This window comes from Drosophila sechellia, chromosome 3R (genome assembly GCF_004382195.2).
Source record: "Drosophila sechellia strain sech25 chromosome 3R, ASM438219v1, whole genome shotgun sequence".
Classification (NCBI taxonomy): Eukaryota; Metazoa; Arthropoda; class Insecta; order Diptera; family Drosophilidae; genus Drosophila; species Drosophila sechellia.
In genome coordinates, this window is record NC_045952.1 from 24,870,354 (window position 1) to 24,893,662 (window position 23,309).

Sequence of the window (23,309 nt, forward strand, 5' to 3'; positions counted from 1 at the left end):
GTTAACTGGCAAATGCCACTACACAAGCGAATCGCTGGCAGTTGGGTTGGGATGGCAAATAGTGGATTCTGGACGCAGGACACTGGTTATCCGGACATCGGGCTCTCTGGCGACGAGGGGATCCATTTTCAAAATTTGATTTCGTTCGACCCAAAAATGGGCAGTGGCCAAACGCCATCCGCAGCACCATCCGCACGAAAAATGGTGCAAGGATCCGGGGTCGCATCTACATGACAGCAATATCCATCACGAGGCTGAACCTTCCACTATGCTCCGTTCTGGCTTGACGATATACAAAAATTGGTTTAATCAACTGTGAAACAACTGCAGCAGCGACACTAGCTAAAATAGCCAGCAACAACAAAGGCAGCAGCAGCGACAAATGTTGCAACTTGGCTGGGTTATAGTGACAGGAATGGGCAAAACCAATGGCTGCATCTAAATGAAGAGATTGGATGAAGTAGGACTCTAAATGTCCTTTTTAAAGTTAAAATTCTACTTTCTAGGGTAACATATACTAAGAAGATAGAAGAGGGGTACAAGTTCAGATTTTCAAAAATAAAGTTTTTTTTATATTCGTGCGTGTTAACTCGCAGGCAGATCCCAAAGGCTTTTCAAAATGTAGATCCTCGGCCAATTTCAGCGTACGCAGATGTTGTTGCGTGGGTCATGTCGGGCTATCACTATCGATATTCACTTTCCTTGTCAATGTACAACAGCAACACCAATAGCAGCAGCAGCAAAAGCAGGAGCAACGGGAGCAATGGCAACTGCAGTGGCCAAGAGCTGTGCCAATTTTAGTTTTACTTATTCCAACTTCTGTCTATATCCCAGCAAGAACCAACACTAATATCGATTTATGGGCTATTTGCAGAACTGCCGCGAAATGGACGCCGCTGCCGACGGAGTACCGCCAACGGCGCCAGCTGCGACGGCGACGACGGCCAACAGCGATCTGGACTTGGCGGCACGTCGGCGTCTCTTCATCTCACAGCCCTCGACGCTGGCGACGCGTCGCCAGCAGGCGGTTTGTGTGCGGCGGGCCCACAAAATGTATGGCAGCAGCAAGAACCCCAACGTTGTCCTCGACGGCCTGAACATGACAGTGCCCAAGGGTTCCATGTGAGTACCCATCCGAATGGATTAAGATACGTACGGTCTAGTTCTCAGTTGCATTCGGACTGTGTGGCTTAGATGGTTGCACACATGCTGCAAGTACTGTATGTGCAACAAGAGAAATTATGCTTAAGTGTTAAAGTGCTTTTAAATTAGTAAGATCTGTTAGTATATGCCACATAGTATCATTTTGAAGATAATAATTGCTTAACTTTACAAACAGCTGGCATACGTGATGTCTGACAGCTTATCGAAAAGGCCAACTATTTCCAGTTTTCCAAGCCAAATGTTTTCATTTTCTAATTAAGCGCGGGGAATATGATTTGTATAATGCCAGCATATGCAATTTTGGTGTTTTTCTATCCCAAACTAAGCTCATTAGACGCCAGCCAATGATTAAAAGCAATGTGTGGGTACAAAACAGAAAAAGCGGAAATCATATGCAGCTCCCCACACGCCAACCGCACAGAACCGTGATGACCAAAATCCGAAATCGAATATGCAAATTTTGGACTGTGGGCATTGGGATATTGGAATGACGATTGGGATTTCGAGGGGAAGTTGCCGCTAACGAAATGCAAATGCAGTTTCCGCGAGATGTATTGAGCAGTTGCGTTCGCATTGTTTGAGTTTGAGTGCTGTGTGAATGGCCGCGAAATGTTACTGACCGCAATTAGCACTCAACAACCGACGAACGAATACAGTCGCACACTCAAATGAGGCAGCAAAGTGGCCAAGACGATGAGCCGCAGTCGACAGTCTGAAAGTGGGTCAATGTCAGCTCGGCGCTTGAAAAACTGTCAAATTAACAGCGGCAACAACAAAAGTAGACTATTGTGGAGCCCCAGCATCCATTGAGATAAAAAACCAGTTTTTAAGCCAAGACCAAAACCCGTCTAAGCGATCTTCAGAGTTGCCACATCGCAAAGATGGTGTACCTAGGAAATTTATGACTGCTTTAAGTACCGTGGATTATTCAAAATGTATTCATTACTTTAATAACATAAAATAATTGTAAATTGATACACGATGAATGATAAGTGGCAGGCAAACTTTAATTTTTTTCTTAAACAACCGTCTTTAATGATGCTAATTGGCATTTAATGATTGCTAATCTGTAGGCTAACTTCATACCATTTTTCATGTATAGGTTAGTACCATACATTTCTTTACAAGAAAGTTAGTTGGAATTTCCAATAAAATGCCGAAGATACTTATTCTAAGAATACGAGGATGCTTCATCTATCCCCAATTCTTAGCCAGAAATTTGAATCGTGCCCAGGTAAAAACATTTCCGTCAGTACCTTCCACAAAGTTGGGCCCAAAGCAGGGGTATGGCGTTAGCCTTGCCTTGATATAACTAACTATTGCCTTGACGTGGGTGTTTGTTTTGGTCATTTAGCGAGATATTTCACACTGCTCAGGCAGCCCAACAGACTGACTGACTGACTGTCACACTTGAAAATCTGTGAAAACCAACAACAACCCCACACAAAAGAGGCGCAGCTGGAAAAAATCACAAAACTGAAACACAAAAATGAAGAAAGAAAAACTGTCAGCGGCGCGTTAGTGTGAACAAGAAGATTTAGCACAAAATATGTCGCCCGGACTCACACTCCGGACGGGGACTACGGCCTCAGGACTCCGGGCTCGGGACTCCGGACCCGCTTCCACTTCCTCATCCGATTCCGTGAGCTTTTGGGCCCACGCTGTCAGTCACCGCACCCGAAATGCCTGAGCCCTTTACACTTAAACTTATAAATAACTGTATAACTTGTTGACTTGTTAATTCAATAACTCAATCATCAATGTGTCTAGAGTTATAATTTCTAAAGGAAATGTGTACCATGTTTAAAGATGATTTAAGACCAAATATATTCCAGTTTACAGTTAAATATTTTCTTCAGTGCACACAAAAATTGGGGAAAAAACTCGAGAAGATTTGTGTTTTTGTTGTCGCCCAAAACTTTGAGCCGCTTTTGTAGGCGCGGCACAGACAGTCTTCCCCTGAATTTTTTTGTCTGTGGGCGGCTGACTGACATTTGTTTTGTTGAATTCTTTGTCCGTGTCCGTGGAAAAGCGGAAGGAGTGGGTGTTGTGGGTGGTGCAGGAGGAAGGTGGTAGGCTGTGAGCCTGTGGCCATCATTCGGATGTCTGACTGCTTCATGATAAATAATTGTGTTTTTCTTGCTTTATTTGCAATGAATTATAGTTATTTTTTTACCCAGCCGCAGAGAGCAGACATCATATATACACTCGTACGGATAGGCAAACAAGACAAGTGTAGACAACAATGAACACTTGAAGTGATGTTTGTGGTCTGGGCCAGAGTGTTTGCAAATAAATCACGCCATTGATGCATAAATAAAGCGCAGAAATTACGCGGTCTCTGCAGCGGCTGAATTTATGGCCATCGGAGTGTGTTTGATTTGGGGGATTGAAAAGTCGCGCATCGGTTGAATAAATTGAATTGCGAAAATGGTTTTTGCAAATGGCAGGCAAATAAAAGCAAGATAACCAGAAATTCCACTGACCCACGCCTGCAGCCGCCAAGCCGACGAATTAATTGTGGCCATCAATTCAACACGTAAGCTCTTAAGATCCATTTACACATCCTGACGATTTTTAAAACAGTTATTTTTGAAGAAAAGTTAAAGGTCGTTTCGTATTTCCAAGGGCTGGCTAGAAATTAACTAAATTAGGAACAATAACCAAAATCATACAATAACCGAACAGTAAGTTCCTTGTGGTTTTCCAGCTCAGTTCACTGGATTTGTTAATTTGCTGACGATTTCATAATCGACTTCCATGCCCATCCGTTTCCGCAGTCAATTACTTAAAGACAAAGTGGTTTTCTTTAAGGCGTCGCTGCCAACAAATTGATCAACTAATTGCTGTCCTTAACTGTGCCGATGTCTCGTGCGAGTAATTAAATGTTTTATTTCACTGACCCCAAAAACGAAGTGTCTCGCAATGACAGCAAATAAAACCGCAACACTCGAAACTTTTCCTCAAACTTCCATTTTCATTCCATCTCACTGCAAACTTGTTGCTCTTGACCACAGGTCGAAGGTTTTCTTGGCCCAGACAGACGGTCATCTTGTGTCTTGTCCAGCGGTCATCGCCGTTTTTGCCTCCTATATTGAAAATTGTATTTAACGTGAAGGAAGTTGAAACCTTTCATTTCACTTCCTCTACAGTGTTCTTTGTTACTTAAATTCTGAAATAACAAGCTGAGGGCGAAATATACAATTTCAATAATAAAATGAATGGTATAGGTTCTTGAACTCATTTAAGTGCAAGAACATAATTAATTAATATTTAATTCTGTTTGTAAATGTGATGGAGTGCTAAATATCAATTTATTTTTCAAATATAACTTTTGAAATTCTATATGGCCAACAGATACACGTACATCGTGTTCAGAATTATAAAATCGCTCGACCAAAACCATTTGAACACACCCAGAAACAGGAATGCAGCACTTTTGGGTGTGCAGTCACCATCGGGTTTTTCGGATGATAATGATGATGATGACGTGACCGCCATCTTTTGCCAGGTAAAACAACCAGGACAATAACAATGACTGCCCGTTGCCGCCATTATTTTGACATACGAGAACCTGAGCCCACTGGGCGGGTGAAAAGCAGGGAACAGACCAGTTTGGAACAATGGAGAACACGGCGATGTTTTGGGGCGGGGACCCTGCTCCCAGGACCAAAAGGCATTACAATGCTAAAAGCTCAGGGGAAAGGGGTTTTCCGAGAACGCAGTGGATGGGGAAACATGGGCAGCACGAAGAAACATAATGGCTGCTTACAATTTGTGAACGAGCATAATGCGAACATTACATCCGCGCCATTGTTCTTGGCCGAAAGCAGGAGGGATCGGGTCAACAGGGTGTGGTTGGATGGGGTAGTGGGCCGGGTAGGTAGGCTGGGTGGCTCAAATTAAATTAAAGCTGTTTAGTTGTAATTGGTCGTTGAGAGGGGTCCAGACAGTTGCCGGGTTGCCATTTGGTCCCTCCTCTCGACTGGAAGTGACCCTTTTTCTGGGTCCTTGACGGCGTCGACTTTTGGTTGTGTTTCGCTTGGTCTCTGGCTTTTTTTGCACTTTATTGGACCTACCATGAAAATTGCGAATTAATGGACCATGAGTAACGCTAAATTGAGTTCAGGCACACATAATAAACTTGGCCAATGTCTGAGATTTTTAATCTCCGCCAGCCGCTTTTAATTGATTGTAAATTGTTATTGAATTATTCAATACAAAGTCAGGGACAAGGCTGAGGTTAAGTGTAAGCCATTTTGCAGAGCAGTTTAATGGGTTTATAATTATTATGTGATAAATGACGCACACGTAAAGGCCCCATATTAAGTGTCATTTTCTTTGCTACTATGTTGCAATCACAAGTCTTATTTATGCGTAATATAAGCTCCATTTCGAAGTTATAAATAAAGTCGACTTTATTTTTGACTTGGCCTTAACAATTATTGTGTTATTAAGTGTAATTTGATTGTAAAAAAGAACACCGCAATGTGAATTTACTGCCAAAGTAAAGAAGTGGTACAAATGGACATGCTAGCTAACAATTGTCTTGGGGAAATTGAAATTAATTGCAGAACGAAAGAAAATTAAAAACATACTATCATTTCGACAATATACAAAGACCTTAAAGTTACTTTTGCAAGGAACAATACAATAATAACATGGTCAAATTCACCAGAATTAGGCTCTTACTGTTGCTATGCTATTTGTTGCAAACTATATTTAGCCGATATCATAAACTTAACACTGCAATTGACTTCGCGTGTATGGGTAATTTATCTCGACTCCGAGTCTGTAGTTATTTGAGGTCAATAGCAAAATCATTATCTACTAATTACAGACCGATTTATGCATAAACAAATCTACATTTATTGCACCGGACTCAATAGTTTTGGCCATCATGGCATGTGGTCATTAGGCCGCACAAAACCTGCCAATCAATAGTTTGTTTAACCTTATAGTGTTGATGTCGGCGGAACGCCTTGTGAATTTGAACTGTATTTGCGTAAGAAAATGGTTGCCCGGGAAATAATCGGTCCTGTATCTGAGGTAGTGCGTCAATCCAATTATTATTTCAGTGTCGGCTATTGATGAAGCTTGATTTCCCTCAGTCACAGCCCGGCAATCACAGCCGGGAGTACAAGACATTAGTAAATTATTGAATGGCTTTCAACGGCAACTCATACGCCCTGTTGGCCCGTCAATCGATGACCACCCAGATGACTTTGACCAGTTACAATACTCCTAGCTGGCTTCCGATTTGCGTGTGTGACTACGATTTATCCAGCACAAATATACCAGAACTGAAAACTATTTTAACGATAAATAACACTATTGGAACTGTTGAATGATATATAGGCTTTATTAGTACCAAAATGAACTATTTTTTAATTATGTTCATTTCTTTCTGTGTGCACCATTTGCTGTGCCTAATTTGAAGTTCGAGTGGTTGATGGTAAGTCAAATCGTTTAGCCATACCACTTTGTCTTACTGGCAATCATATCACTTTTGGTAATTTGTGCTCTGTCACTGGTCGTTCACGCGTGGTTCTTGAGATATTGTCATGTTAAATGAACCCAATTAATGGAATTCTCTAGGGGAGTGGAGATCGGAATAACCCTTTACGGGGGAAATCTAAATCGTGACGGACAGCTTCGAGATACTGGCAAACCAATTAAGGTCTCGCTTAATTCTTGAAAATTATTCAAAAGGCAAACAGAAAGCCCAAAGAGTGCTGCAAGGATTAGTCCCTTCAGCCCAAACCACAACGATAGACTTATTTCCTATTAAAAAGCGGAAATTAAAATCTTAGCAAATGATTAACCAATAAGGAAGAACCAACAGAGAAGGGCCACTCAAAGGGAAATCAGCGAAGAACTTGAAATTTGGTGTTGTTTGGAAGCTATCACAAAAAAAAAACTCTCTTATTTTTTGGAAAAATTGTGGAGGTTACTAAAATTATCATACAGTTAGGCCTGATTATAATGATTTTAAAAGTAAATTTTATTTATCAAAGAAGTTTGCTGCTTGATTTGAAAATCTAGCCCAATATCCTTCTTACTTAAATTTAAATATTTTTTAGTGTGACGGCCACTGCCGCTTCAACGCCGCTGAACTGTTTTGGCATATAATTACCGAAAGCGGCCGAAGGCTTAGCCATCCAGCCACATCCCCGTCGCGCCGGAAGTTCAACAGCCGTTCCAATGGCCAGCTTATTAGTCAAATTAGGCATCCAACGGTTGGCGAGGGCTAAGTCCTGGGGACTGGGGGAAAGGACATCGCGCCACGTCGAGAGTTTGTTTGCCCATTTAGAGAGGGCCAATTGAAGCGTCAAGTGAGTGACGAGCTCACTTTCATTACGAGTCCGTAATGAAAATCGATTAAAAATGGCAGAGGGCCATCCGCAGTTCCCTCGCCTCAAGATTCCGGCGTAATGGCAAATTAATTGTAAAGTATGCGTCCATTTTGCTTTGGTTTTTGCCTTCGCCTAAGGACACAAGGGGTTCTCTTCCCACTTGGCGCGTTTTGTGTTTTTTCTCCCATTTCCCCTGCACTTGGTCCGTTTGAACGATTCAAAGCGGCATAAAACAATAATTAATTGATTGAAAGAGGACTGAAATACTGGTCGCGCCAGAAGGCAAAACGTCGTCGAACTTTATAGCCATCGTCATCGAATTTTCCGCACAACCATTCGGTTAAGTGGTGTAGAAAATTAGTTCTGCCCAAGAGGTAAAATGTTAATTTTCCGCATATATTTGCCTGCCATCGAGCATTGCAGTTATTTAGCTAACCTATGCTAGGACTCAATTTAAAAATATTCAAAATCTCCTATATATTTTAAAGCCCTTAAAGGACATATTTAAACAGATAAAATTTATATCCCTGGCCCAAAAGACTGTTATTCACTTATGGTGTCGTAAGTTAAGCTATAATGCAGCTCTAGGATATCTTGCTGGCGGCTTTCGCCCCAATTTGGTTCGCTGGAAATTCAATTTGCATTGAGGCTGTGACAAGTGCAGGATAACCGAGAGCATTCAGCAGCGTTTTAAGGCGACCCCCCTTGCCAGCCAGCCGTTCGAATTGAAATTCAAGCAGCAATTATCCAGAAATGAAACGAATTTCGGTTGGTGAAGGGGAAGAAACCCGTACAGGACTCGGCGTATCCTGGGCTAGGACTTTACATGGGTAGCTAGGACGCGGCATTTGAGTGTTGGCCGCAATTAGGAGAATGCGACGATTTCAATTTGCTTAAGCCCAGTGGCCGCTGTTGCTGCTGCTGTTACTATTACTGGGAAATGTTTAAATAATTGCATAATGCTCTCCAGTCTGAATCTCGAGATCTGATGCGCCCTCCTTGGCTTCTGTTTGCCCATCCATTTGCTGTCAGTGCTGTGATTTTGCGCTTAATTTGCTTAAGCTGCGCTTCATTCTTGGCTTTCCGCACTCCCTCGACCTTTTTCCCAGACCATTCAAGTGCACTGAGGCAAATTTTGCGAGTGTTTAAGACTACTTTCACAGCTGTTGGATTGTTTGTAGATAGATTGTACAATGCAGATTGTAGACGGTACAAATTTCCGCAACAATAATAAATTAATGTCGAAATATTATCTCTTTTAGCATACAAAGACGTACGATGTACACCAGGAAAGATTCTGATTTTTTCCCGTGAATACTGCGGTTGATGCGGAATGGTCGGCTGCTGTCAATGTTTATCCGTGTTAACGCTTTTCCTCTTTGCGGCCACGCACTTAAAATGCTGGTAATTTGCTGTGCACAGCAATATCAAAATGTCAGGCTTTCTTTCTTGTGATACCGATGCATCCATCAGTCAGTTGTTCAGTCCCTCCGTCCTTCAGGCAGTCAGTCAGTCAGTCAGTCAGTCAGTCAGTCAGTCAGTCAGTCATTCAGTCGCTCAGTGCGACATAGTATGCGCTGTTGAAAATTAACAATTACGCACCGCAAAAGGAGGCGACGGTAGTGGAAGTCCCGTGTTGCGGGTTATAAAAATAAACTATGCCGCAGGCATTACAGCGGAAACGGAAGTGCGCATTAAAATTGTGCTCGGCTGGCATGTGTGTGTATGGACCCGCAATTAGCAACTCACACGTGCACACACGGTTATGTGTGTGAGTAATTAAAACGGAGTGTGCGCATTTAATAAGTTAAGCGTTCCCCCACCAAAAGCGACTTGTACACTGCACCGATACCTATGATTATGAGACCTGAATCAATATAAAATAGTACAGTAAAAGCATACAAAATATATGCTTTATCTAATAAATATATTAATTGTCAAATCAGTTCGAAAACACACTTGCTCTTAATCTATGAATATAAGTTATTTTCTGTGTCTTAAGGCGTCCTTTTTCCAAGTGTAGATCGCTGTCCAAACATGACTGGGCAGTCAGATACATAGTTGCTCTCTGATTTTTTATGTCCATTTTCCAGTAAAGTGGGCTTCGTGTATAAATCAGGTGTGCAACACTTTATGTCCTTTGATAAGGAGGGGATTACCCCAAAAGGATTATGGGAGCCGAGAATTTACAACTATTTGGGCCGAAATAAATATTTAAAGTGTAGTAGCTGGGCAAATAAAATTGTGCAGGCTGTCAGGCAGGATAAAACTTTAACTAGCTGGCTTCTTGCGATGCCATGTATGTGAGCACCCTTTTTATTTCCACCATTAGAATACGTTCCCCATATAACGGCACATAACTGGCGGCGTTTTTTCGTCTGACCTTCCTTCAACATGGCGTATGCGCAACTTCCGGCAGAAATATTACATAAATGCGAAACTACAGAAGCCTGCATGGCCATAATGGCAAAATAAGCAATTAAATTACGTTGGCCAGCACCTTTATTTATATGCTGCATCGCCTCAGGCGAGCCGCAAAAATAACAACGGCAGTGCTAAGTAGAAAATTTCCATTAAAATGGAATTATGTGCGTCAAAACTGAATTTGCGTTATTTAGCAAATGCATTTTATTCGCTCATTGTTATGCACCCCTGACAAAATGGCTGCCATTGCAATCGCTAAATTGTTAATTACATGGAATCTACGCGTCCAAATTGCATGGGAATTTTCCAATTGGCTTCGCATCCGCACGCACAGCTCAATGCGATAAATTTAAATAAATACCCACACGGACGTAACTCGCATCCGTTTAGCTTGTCAATAGAGTAGCAACGAATCGAGGCTTACGACATCAAAAAACAGTAATTGGCATATGTATATACAAAGATACAAACGATGTTTGAAGCTGCACTCGATGCTGCTGCGTGTTCTGTGCAATTTGTCTCTCAGCTGATTTTGTTGATTCACGCTACATTGTCATGATTTCATTTAGCCTGTAAACAAGTGGCCAAACAAAAGGCCTACACTGTGATTTATTTTGCGCAATTGAAATGGCTGAACATTTGTGCGCGCAAAGAAAGGAAGGCAAAACCCCATACCGTAATTAAGTGGTTTCAACTGATTAAATTCTGAAAATGCCCAGCAGAAACAACAGTAAAATTCACTTTAAATATGCTTAGAGGTATGCTACACAATGCGTGTTTAATCAGATAATAAATTAACTTTTATTTATTTAGGGAACAAATATAAATTAACTCTCACAAAAACTAACCAGTTTTTATTCTTAACGTATTTAAATGAAAATAGGTATAAAACCATTTGTGGAGAGTGTTAATGTAAAAATGTGTTCGGCTTAAAGAGCTCGTAAAAAGCAATTTAATGTATTCTAATTACAGGAGGGGATAATACATATATTGATTAATAAATACAAAGTCGAATGGAATAGCAAGCTCAGCAGTTTTGATTAATTTGTTCATCTTTGCTGCTGACTTTCAAATGTATTTCTTCCTTCCGGATGACCTACGGATATTTCGTGTAATTTATATAGACTTGCCCCTAGAAGTTAGCGCGAAATTAATGTCTGTCCTTGAATTTTTCATAAACTGCCAATTCAACAGAAAGTTAGCGGGTACACGAGCACAGGGTCCTCTGAAACAGACAGATACGGGGAAATCGCGAAAAGTTGGTGGGAAAGTTCATTTGAACAGAGAGGCAGTGAATTCTTTTGAAAAGCATCTTAATCAGCAGTAAGTTCAGAACTAATCAGTGGCCCCATTGTTTGGTCCTTCTTCTGCATTTACTTTCCTTACAAATTCGCAGTTGAAGTGCCTGATCACATACTTGTAACCAGCGCATTAGCAATGTCCGCACTTCGAGCCGGGCCAACTTATTGCAACATAATTACAACTTACAAGAGCTTCGATGCATATTAAGTTCGTACTTGAAGGCGTATGAAAGATGCAGCTAGGTCGAAAACATTATGAGATAGCTGAAAAGATATTTTAAGAATTATTTAAAATTAAAGTAAACAAGTAAGTTCGGTCTTCATAAAGATAATACCTATTTACTCTTAAATTCTATCTTAAGAATAAGCTTTCATCTGTTATTAATTATTCATGAGCTTCCTTTCTTTATCAGCGAAAACTCTTTAAAGTCTTTGAGATTTTCTGGAAATTTTTCACATCCTATGCTTTGACCGCAATTCAATTATAATTCGTTTTCTTGCTTCTGCTGTTAACCAAATTAAATGTAATTATTTCCTAAACTGTATTATCTCTCGCAATAATTGTGTTTGAATGCAAATTAAATTGCAAATATTTGGAATTTCTCTGCTCATCTCTAGTCGTCGAGATTCTTGACTATCTCCGTTGTCTGGAGCAGCGCATTGAACTTACTTTTAATTATGCTAGCCACATGGACACGGACATTGTTTGCGCTTTGCTTGGCTCTTGGCTTAATAAATTGCAATTGTTTGCAAGCCAAACTTTGCACGTCCCTCTGATGGCCCAGTTCTGTTGGTTCCCTGGCTGTGTGAATTTTGTAATTGGTTTGGTCTGCATTTGACAAAAGGAATGAAATAAAAGAGTCCGGCCAACAGCAAAAAATATATTTGAACGCAAGAAAGTTTAGCATTATGGCCAGCAACGGACGGCAAACAAAGTTTTCGCAAACATTCAGTCGCAGGAAGACCACGTTTTTTTTCGTGTGCGGTTAACGAAGCAAATAGAAAAATGTTGCAAATGTTGTCGACCGGCCCGAGCCAAAGTCAAATATTTGGCCAAAGTTCCATAAACCAAATGGCCAGACAGTCCGAAGTTAGAACAAAGTCTCTGTCTGATTTTGCCATTTAATAAGCAATTGTCGTGCAACCAAGAAAAGTTGATTAAAATGGCAAAAGCCAGTCCAAAAATGAAAACAAAAACGCAAGAGAAACTATTTGAATATGCGAACCCTTTGGAAAATTGTCTAAATTATAGGATAATAACGATATGCTGGTCACTGATATGCAACAGACACGCTGCCAGACAGAGTAAACAAACAAACTGGAAATGAGTGCATCCAGCCAGGGTGAAGGGTCTTCTCAAAACTAGATACCAAACTGGAGGACTGGGATGCAGGACGACCAGAGGATCGGGGCCACATGTTATTGTTTTTATTTGTTTCTTCATGCCAGAGCACCCGCAATATACACTCGAAAAAATGGATATGGATTTAAAGAAAGCTTCCGTAAATCCAGAATGCATACTAAGTACCCTATTTTCTATGTGTACTCCCACAAAACGGACTCACTTGACTAGCAAAAATATTTGGTTAGAAGACGAAACACGAGGAGCAAATAAGAAACATTAGAAGACACAAAAAAAGCTAAACAAATGCTGACTCGGCAACCGCAAGTAAAAGGCCAAGTCTGGACGAGAGTCGAGGTAACAAATAATAACCGAGCACTTTCCTCTTCCGCTCTGCAGTTCTTTTTGCCTTATTCCTGTCGGACTGGACATGGAATTGTTTAAATTATTTACACAAGCTGGAAAATTAAAATGGACAGCTGCTGTTCGGGGCCTGAAAACGAAAAGCAGAGAACAGTGGAGCAGTGGAGTAGCTGTAGCAGTCATTGTTATGACTGTTGCAACTGCTTGGGTCAAGTGTTGTGTATAGCTGTACATGGGTGTGGATTTTGTGGAGTGGACTGGAGTGGACTGAACTGGACCAGCAACTGCCCATGCTGTAGTTCATAACTTTTCATTTTAGCCCCTCTGTGGCACTCCTTCACTTTGTCTTTCGGGGCTTATCCTTTGTGGCAGGCAAATTTTAATTATTACCAGGCAGTCGAGAAAAGGTCCGATTGCGAATCTGTTGCCAAGTCTGAGTTTTATGAGTTTGATTGTTCTTCGGTCCGCAGGCATTGCGTATGCGTAATGCGTGCGTCTGTATCTAATTCAAAAAATCAAGTATATGGCATGTTGTGCCACTGCTTTAGACGAAGCACAAGCTGGCAATCGGATGGCCATAATGCACAGCTGTTGCTACATAGTAGCACACTTCCTTTGGCAAACAAAATGGGAGGATTTCTTCGGAATAAACTAATGAAGCGAAGAATACACTAGGAAAAATATAAAAATAGCATTATTAAACATTAATTTACTCGACTTATGTGTTCATCAAATATTCTACATTGAAAAATAATCATAGATTTCGGCAGGAGTGTCTGGAAATTTCTCGTGGAAAGCTTGCTCTATAATGTAATATTTTGCATACAGACCACCGCCAGGTGGTAGATTTGGAATGTTAATGGCCATTCTTTTCATCAGTCGAATGAGTGTTTCAAAGTCGTGTATTTCGTGCTTCTCAATCACTTCCTTGGTTATTTGCACAATAGTTTGATCAAGGCTCCTTTCGGCCTTAACTGCATCCATATCGACTTTCGGTGCTCCAGGCAAAAGTAGGAGGAGCAGTGTCATATTGTCTCTGCTGCCTTTATGCAGGCAAATATCCAATACGCTATTAACAATCATCGTCAGGTCATAGGTCACCAAAAGTCGTGAACTAATAAATTCACAAACCTCCGTGCTAGTCATCACATCCCAAATGCCATCGCAGGCTACAACTATAAATTCATCGTGTTCGGAACGATTGCAAACTGTTATATCAGGTTCCGGAGAAACCATTTGATCGACAGGAGACTTTGAGCTATCATTCTTGAAATCATAGTCCCCGAAGGCCCGGGAAACGGCCAGAGTGCCATTTATCCTTTTAATCATTACACTGCCTCCGGCATTTTGAATGCGTTCTTGCTCTTTGGGAGAAAACGGCTTGTGATCAATTGTATAGATGACAGCTGCTCCATTTCGCGATATCACAGCACGCGAGTCGCCACAATTGACCAGATATATTTTGTCCGGCGATACAAAAACACAAATGGCCGTCGAGCCGCCTTGCTTGTCCTGATATAGCTTCCTCATATCCTCATCCAACTGCAGGAAGCCCTCTCGTATGCCAGCCTCGTATTTGTGCTTTGAAAAAGATTCGGATTCCAATATAGTACTCAATAGATGTTCAGCGCAATGCAGTGATATTTGACTGCCAGCGTGACCATCGAATACCGCAAAATATGACCACATTGCGAAGGGATCCTTCAGCCGGCAAACAGCCGAGTGGCTATCCTCCATTTCCAATCGCCAACCCTGCATAGAACTTACGCAGTAGCGCAGCCCATTTCCGTGACCCTCTTGAGCCTGCTTTTCAGTTTCTGGTTTTTCCAAGAAGCCACCCATTTTATGACCCATATGCTTTTTACACAATCCCCGAAATTTCCTTAGCTGTAGCTGTATATCTATAATTTGAAAATGAAATTTGGGGCAGGGCTTTTTAGAATTAGTTTTTCTTAGTGTAGGGCTGCTTCTTGTCTTCTGAAGCATATGACTTCCATCCAGACGACTGGAAGTTATTGCTTTTGCAGTATCGAACAATTTTCGGGGTGGCTCAATTAATCAATGACAATTCAATTAGCATCGAGTCCATAAGCACACAGAAATCCCACTCACTCATGGATGACTTCTATTCCGAGTACCCCGAAAACTTTCGATTACGGACATCTTTCGACGCCGAACTACTGAATAACTGAACAGATCGGTGTGGGAATTGAATGGCCATAAGAAAAGTTTACCGTTTAATTAGACAGGCAAATAGGCAGCAGGGAGCGTTACAGACTCGTTGAGAGTCTAAATGTCAGTTAGTTCGTTCCCCCGGCACGGCTACTGCTACTGCCATTCGGTCGCATTCTGGCGAACAATGAGCTAAATTTTCCATGGAAAACTACTAAGTAAGCTTGTTAATTAAATACGCATTACCGCCCCTGTAATTGCCTGTGACGCGCTGCTTAGCAACAACTACACCTACTAATGAAATGGGGTGGTACAAGGTGCGGATTGGGCTGAAGCTTCACCGGAATACCCCCTCCGCCATTGGATGGGGGAGGACACAAACTAATTGTTAAAGTCAAGTGCAAAGTTTCAGCGTCCTAACCATCTCAGTTTCGCTCCCAGATTTTTACCCGTGCACTCGTCAATGTGTCACGGCAAGGTAAATTATATGATATGGGTGCTAAGTTTATCCTAGATCTATTGAGTAAGCAATTACTTATAAGAATTTTAATTAAAAATGTTTTTGCTCTAAATAAAATGATCAGAAATGCAGATAAGATTAATGGTAAAATTAAGCAAATGGTAACTTCAATTAGCCAACGTGGCAAAAAACTTATCTGTCGCTAAAAAGTAATTTTGAAATCAAATACGAAGTAATGATCCTTGCAAATCACGCGACTTGCCAACGGCAGTCTTCAATTAATAAGCGCATAATTCATTCCCAACGAAATGCATGCCAGGCGACCTAATTGCACACACTAATGAACTAATGTACGTTGAAATCATCAATCACGGCCATCCAGAAATGAATTGCGGAATGCATCAGACTCAGACTAAATGCCGTCGCAGCAGAACAGCAAAATCACAGCAAAAAAAAAAAGGTTAATGGGTTGAAATATCAACATCAACATCAACTCGGGTCGTCAACGTCAACGTCTGCATCGCTGCTTATTGTTTGTTTGCACTGTTTTCCTGCGGGCAAAACAGCAGACCCAGCTGAAGGTGGACAAAAACAGGGCTTACTAAGGGGCTGAAATATGCGCACACCGCAGGTAAATGTTGGTAATTTGTGACTTGGAATTCACTTTTTCAGCGTCTGCTTTAGAGTCCCTGCATAGTTTAACGGCAGCGACCTCTTCTAACACGACACTTGCCCATTTAACGCTTTATGGCATTGTATTTATGCTATGCGATATCCAAAAAGGCAATTGCATGCAAAGCAGCGGAATTTGCCACAGGAAACCGAAATAAAACTGGGCGGGAATACTGAATTGAACAAAACAGGGAAAATATCACTCAAAAACATTACAGGCGAATTCAATAATCCTGCCAGGGGCTGTGACCATTGAAGCATATGAATCGCTCGCAACCGAAAAATATCCTTGTAATGCTTAAAAAACTTATACAAATTCAAAGCCATTTTTATGTTGCTTAAAACTTTATTCATCGATTCATGTTTATCATTGTTTTTTACCTTTTACCTTAAGTGCTAAAAAGTTAATTTTATCAGAATTAATAAAAGTTAATAACTTGACTTTGAGCTTAATTAATAATGTTTGAACATATTGAACTTTTCCACAACTATTCTCTTCTTTCTCTTTGCACATAAATGTGTTTAATTGGGTTTTGCAAGTTCCAGGTTACTTTCGCATATATTTTCAAAACTAGTCTGACAAAAGTTCATTTGAGATGAAACACTCAATTAAAGCCAACAAATTATCCACCTTTCGTTAGTTTTATCTCCGTGCTTCAGTTTAGTGGAGTGTTTAATCATATCTGGCTTCATTGTCCAACCCGATGCTTGTTTTTCCCACTCACCGGTTTTAACCAACCAACCCCCCTTTTTGGCCAACTCGGGTGTCCTTAAGCTGGACCGACCAGAGCTGTGCTTTTATTTACCCCTTTGGCTTTTGCTTTGACTTTGGCTTATACAAGGCTCTTTCTCCCCCACCTGCAATCGACCTGCATGTTATTCATGGCTAAACACACACCTGCACACCCGCCAACACACCCGCCTGCACACCTTAACCGACCTCAAACCGCGACCCTAGTACCGCTCGACCCCTGACCCCTGCGCCATCTAACTGCCAACTGCCAGACCAACAATTTTCTAAACTCGCGCGCTGTGCATGTAATAAAAAATACGCCAACTTGGGTAAGGTCGTCTAGGGGGTGGTAAGTGGGCGGTGGGCGGAGGCTGACTGGCGCGCTAAGCTGTGCTAAACATTCCCTAAATATATTTTGCAACAGCTCCTCCACACACGAGATAAGCGGCGCACATACCACACCGACCTGAACCTGAACACATGAAGATAGTGTGGGTGGAAAATGTGGGCTATACGACAAGAGCGCTGGGAAAATGGGGTGGAAAATGGGCGCTGGCAAGGCGGAGGGAAAAAGAGGGGTTTTGGGCACTAAGAGAGCGCTCAGAGAATACCGTGCACCGAGCAATGAAACTTTTTGCGCCTGAATATTTTTGCAAAACTATTCACAGTTGATTTTTCACCTGATGCTTTTCATCCTTGTGCCTCTGAATGTGAGGCTGTATGTGTGTGTGAGTGTGTTGGCTTGTATCTGTGTGGGCAAGTGCACCTGCCGCCGAGTCTTTGTGTGAGTGCTTAAAATATTTGAGCGGCATGCACACACGGGCGACTCCTTGCCCGAAAAATATCCGACTATCTGACCAGCAGTGTTCTGGCCTCCTTTTGGGCCCAACTTAAATGCAGCTCCAATGCCAGTTGAATTTTTCCGATAGCTTTGCCCTTTTTCCAGTGGTCCCACAGCCGGAATTTACAGATTTACTTGTAATTATCCTTCCTCACAATCCAAAGGAATTTAACCTGGGAATTCCAAGGAGATTTCGAATTTGAATGGGAATAAAGGGAAAAGGAAAAGACAGCACTTCACTTCTACAATATATTGAATGCATAGAAAGATTACTAAAGAACAAGTATTGGGCTAATCTTGCATATGAGCCACTTCTGCTGTAAACTATCTGCATACGTTTTTACCTTAGCTCATTATAAAAACGAATTTAAGCTCAACTAACCGTGTGCAATTGCAGATACGGTCTCTTGGGCGCCTCTGGATGCGGGAAAACTACGCTGCTCAGCTGCATCGTCGGACGACGTCGCCTTAATTCTGGCGAGATTTGGGTGCTCGGCGGACGACCCGGATCTCGGGGTTCCGGAGTGCCTGGACCCCGGATTGGCTATATGCCACAGGTGAGTTGACCTCGGCCAAACTGCGCCTGCTACCCTCCATTTTCCACCTGGATGCTACTACATTTTTCATGTGCTTTTTATTATACCATGGCAGAGGCGACTAAATTAAATCAACGCAATAAAATGGTGAATGCACAAAAGAAAACATTTGCCCACTCATAAAGAAAAGAGGGAAAACTTTTAATTTCACAATCCATAGGAATAACTCAACTGTACTTAATTTAGTTTTGTCTAAGCAACAGCGGGGTCAATTTTAAGCTAGATATTTTTTTCCCTTTAGTAAATATAAAAACATAAATTATGGTCTTGTTAAACTTGAAAATATTTAATGAAAATTCTAAATACGGCCTTTGGGCTTAATTATTATATTCTTCAGTTAAAAACATATGTTATATTTGTGGTCTGGAACATGTCAAATTGGCATTCTTCGTTGAAATCTGTTGGGAATAGTGGAGTGGAGTCATAAACCAGTGAAGCCGGAAAGTGGCCTGTGTTTTTAGGAGGAAATAGTGTTCAGCTGTTGAAAATTTATAACATCCGGATTCCAATTTTGGTTTATTGCAGGAGATAGCCCTTTATGGCGAGTTCACGATGCGTGAGACCTTAATCTACTTCGGCATCATTTCTGCCATGTCCAAAAGCGACATCGAGGATCGTACAGAATTCCTTCTCAAATTACTCAATTTGCCAAATGCCTCCAAATTTGTGAAGAATCTGAGTGGTGGCCAGCAGCGGCGAGTGAGTCTGGCAGTGGCTCTGCTCCATGAGCCAGAGCTACTCATCCTGGATGAGCCCACAGTGGGTGTGGACCCCGTTTTGCGTCAGACGTAAGTCCAGAACTAAATGGTGGTACACTGGGACTAAATTGATGTATTTTCCACTGAAGCTTCAGCTTCATATATTTATTTTAATACGTGCTGTGCACACACTGTGCACAATTTGCATCTAGATGACAACTGATTAACTCTTCATTTTCCTGATTGCAGCATCTGGGATCATTTGGTGGACATTACGAAAAATGGTCACACGACTGTGATAATCACCACGCATTACATCGACGAATGTGCCCAGGCACATATGGTAAGTAGTCAGAGGATTTCCGGGGAAGTGATAAGCGGGTGGGGACGAAGGGATTTCGGTGGCGCTGTGTGGCAAGCAAGTGTCAATGGCTCTTGGCGCCCACGCATTGTTCATCCGGGTGATTTATGATCAGCCAGCACATCCATGTGTAATATGCGGCGTATGAGCAATATTATGCTGCCACTGCCAAGGTGAAAGTTCAGCTATCAGCTCCGGCGAGCGCTGTCAACATGCGGCGCTAAGTGCTTCCGCCTGCCCCTTGGCAAATTTGTATCCTGCGGCCGGCTGCAACAAATCCGTGTCCTGTCCGAAAATAAAAAAAATGAATGGCCAAAAGAGGAAAGCCGAGGAGTACAATATTACTGACGGCTGTCTTCTCTGTTGACCCATGGCCGTGGCACGATTTACGACGCATTTCCGAGCGAGACACATTGCAAAAATTTACTTCAGATTTATTTATGCCACCAGCGGAACAGATGAGATCTGTATAGGGAAATATAATTGCGCTAGTCATTTAATGCGTGCAGCAAACAATGAACTCTGGCGTTTTCAGGCGTGGAAAAAATACAAGAATAAATCGTGACAAAGCTCGCAAACAAACGCCCATCACAATGGACAGTTGGATAGACAGATAGATACACGGTCAAAGCGACAGGCTGAGATACAGATACTTGGCAACACGCACGGGATATGCACACATAAAACAAACAGAATCCTTACCCAGAGACACACACGCAAGCTCAAGTGGAGTGTGAGATGCATGAATATATCAATGACAACACTCTGGAAAAGATTGATGTGGGGAGCGGCGAAGAAAGTGTGAATTGGGCCCAAGATCGACACTAGAGACACTCTACAAGGGGCCCGTTTAATTTGATTGATAGGGTGCAAGAAAATATTCATCAAAATGGCTTACTTTAAGGTACATTTCATATTACAAAATATATTACAATTTTTATCATTATCTGATCATAATTGTATAGCTTAACTCTTCGCGGGTATAGAAAAGATTACATGATATCATAGTGCTAGAGTCTTAAAACAAAATTGATCCATCTATAAAAAGCATTAAAGCTGAAGATGTTTTTTCTAATAGTTTTGTTTGGTCATGCTTTAAAGTTAAGTTAATCACTTGGGTTGCGAATCAATATATCGATTCGACAGAAATGATTGATTGAGGCAAGAAGCTATTAATCAGCAACATGTGCAGAGAATATTTATTAGCTTGAAAAAATATTTTTGGCAAAATACCTATTTACACATTAAATGCTCTTTATTACACATAATTCAAATCAAAGCCTTTTGGGTCCGATTTCTCGATTATGGAAACAATCAGACAGTTCTGGGGCTTGATCTCTCTAACACCACTTGACCCACAAGGACATTCACGGTGTTAAATGGCTCACATGCTGTGCCGCTGCCAGCAATTGACAACACATTAACGCCACCCCCAAATCCGCCCCAACCCTTTCGTAAGTAAACACCATACCCCCCATGTGATGCGCCGGATGGGAATCCGTTGTCATGCCGCTCTGCCGCCGAAAGTCATTGCGGTAAAGAGTTATGGCCAATAAACAAAATCACTGGCAGGAATAGAAAACTCGCCTTTGTTTGCGGGCAATCGGCATTCAGCATTTGGCACTTGGGAATCGCATTGGGATTGGGTGTCAAGCAAAACAATCGACTGAGCCGCAGTCCAAGTCCATAAAACAAGGCAGAAGGATCGAAAACGAGGTGTTCTGGCCAAGTTAATCCGAGCGTCAGGCGTTGAAATGTGAATTTAATGCGAATTGTTGGACCAAATTTATGGTTTATGGGTTCTATAAAAAACCAACTTGCGGAAGAAGTTCCCATACTACGTCCTTATATGCAAAGCCCCTGGGACCACGACCACGCGGAGCGGAATGAGAAGTTGTTGTGTCTGTGTAACTTCTGGTGACAGTGTTTAATTGCTCATATTGAACACGTGTTGGCCTCGCAGCTCAGCTCAAATGGAACAGCAAACGGGTCTCAGCTTAGATTGTGCACGCCTGAGCTGGCTAACAGAAAGAAATCACTGGAAAAAATTCTAAATTTTTTTGACACGCCCATATTTCAAGTACTATCTGAATAAGTACGTTTTTGAACACATGAAAGGTTATTTCTAAGTATTTTAAAAAGACCCTAAGGATGAAAACCTCATTCTTGGTATTTCCTTTCGGTGTACGAGTATTATGGCCGGCAGCAAATTGCTTTTTCAGCTTTGTCACTTTTTCGTGTCACGCTTTGGCTTCGGCCAGCTCAAGTCGAGTCCGGGACAGAAGAGGACAAGTCTTCAGTTCAACTTGGCCCAAGGTAGTTATCTGCACATATTTTTCGCCAATTCTGCACGTCACGTGGAGTTCGCCGTAGAGTTTTTCTGCTGGATTTCCTTGTGTAGTCTCTGTTTCCTTGCTGCCTTTGTTTTGGCCAATTTTTCTGTTGAGTCTACAGAATTGCGTGCCCGAAATGGGATTCCCTCAGCCAATATCTGCTAAAGTAGAGCTCAATGCAGCACAGACAGACACATAAATTTAACTGCCCTGGAGCCTGATTGAGTGAACCACTTCAGTGGAAACCTACATGGCGCTTGATCTATTTCCCACCCCAGTGCCAGAAGCACCTTGAAAACAGGGGCTTTAAAGTGATTATTGCCTGCTGGCAATTTATAAGCTGAAAATTCATGTGGCAATAAAAACTATATGCAGCATGGTGGCAAAAACAGCTATTAGTTTTTTGATTCTACTGCTGCAGCGAGGATGCACTCAAACAAAAGCAGGGGCATTAAACATAATCGTAAAATGCATTTACGACTGCATCCCAGAGTGTTGTTAAAACTTTGCCGTGCTTAAATTCGGTTATTGTTATTTGTATGATGCAGAGATTAAAAGTTTTATTTTAATTGAAAAATATTTATGGACATTAAAAATTTGTACGTGGTTGCCGGTATGTGATTGGGGGTATTCTGCACATATGCAGCATAAACCGTTTCTGCGGCATCGTCTTCACAATTGCCCAAACATTTTTTACATAAAAGTTTAATGTGTAAAAAGTTTTAAATATAGATGTATTTATCACAAAAATATGAAATACTTAGGCGTTGAGTTGTTGTTATATTTTAATAGCAGCCGAAGAGCAATCCTGTAAGCTAGCAAAATGGGCCACAGAAGGATTTGGTTTTTGTGGTAAATGTAACTTTGCTCTTTAATGCTGCTTTCTTTTTAAATAACAATAACAACTTTATTGACAGTTTACAATTTTCTGCCTTGTAAAGTAATCCTATTAAACGATGTTCAATACAAATGTGCACACTTTATTTTCCTTTAGAGCTAATAAAGTAACTCTTTAACTCTTGTTCAAGATTCCTAGTGAAAAACAATTTTTAATTTAAATGCATTGATACAGAATGTTTTTCGGCTTCTGTTCAACAAAAATGTAACACCTACGGTGACATTGGAACCCACATCAAAGTGGGGTCCGCACTATGACAAGCCTCAACGCCTGCAGTACCCTCTAGCTAGCCCAGAAGCACCCACTCAACCTTCCCACCCGCCTGCAAACCACGAGGTCAACCAACTCGTCCCACACAACAGAATCTCCTCAAATGGCTTCTAGTCTCTCGCTCCTAACAAAGTGCAGCGCTTCACTTTTTTTGACAGACATTGCTCCCCAAATTTAATGTCAGCACTGCTGCCTTTGCCTTTGGCTCTGGGGAAATTGTTGGTTGGCCCAAAAAAAAAAAAGAAAATAATAGCGTAGGAAAAAAGAAAGCAGTTGAAACAAAAAAAGAGGAAAGCCAGGACAAAAAAAAAACAAAAAAAAACTC

The 23,309-nt window shown here is 41.5% G+C and overlaps 2 protein-coding genes across 2 annotated transcripts in view; one reads left to right on the forward strand and one right to left on the reverse strand.

Moving 5' to 3' along the window:
- The window catches only part of LOC6617040 (ABC transporter G family member 20), a 43,870-nt gene that overhangs the window by 12,270 nt on the left and 8,291 nt on the right, over positions 1 to 23,309 (forward strand). Inside the window, exons 2-5 of the mRNA XM_032720790.1 lie at positions 875 to 1,122; positions 18,226 to 18,385; positions 18,950 to 19,212; positions 19,372 to 19,465. Coding sequence (XP_032576681.1) covers positions 887 to 1,122; positions 18,226 to 18,385; positions 18,950 to 19,212; positions 19,372 to 19,465 — 753 coding nt within the window. The 5' untranslated portion in view covers positions 875 to 886. The remainder of the gene's footprint in view (positions 1 to 874; positions 1,123 to 18,225; positions 18,386 to 18,949; positions 19,213 to 19,371; positions 19,466 to 23,309) is intronic.
- LOC6617041 (protein phosphatase 1A) lies at positions 13,383 to 15,118 on the reverse strand. Its single transcript, XM_032720791.1, has one exon. The coding sequence runs from the start codon at positions 14,934 to 14,936 to the stop codon at positions 13,689 to 13,691; it is 1,248 nt and encodes a 415-aa protein (XP_032576682.1). The 5' UTR covers positions 14,937 to 15,118; the 3' UTR covers positions 13,383 to 13,688.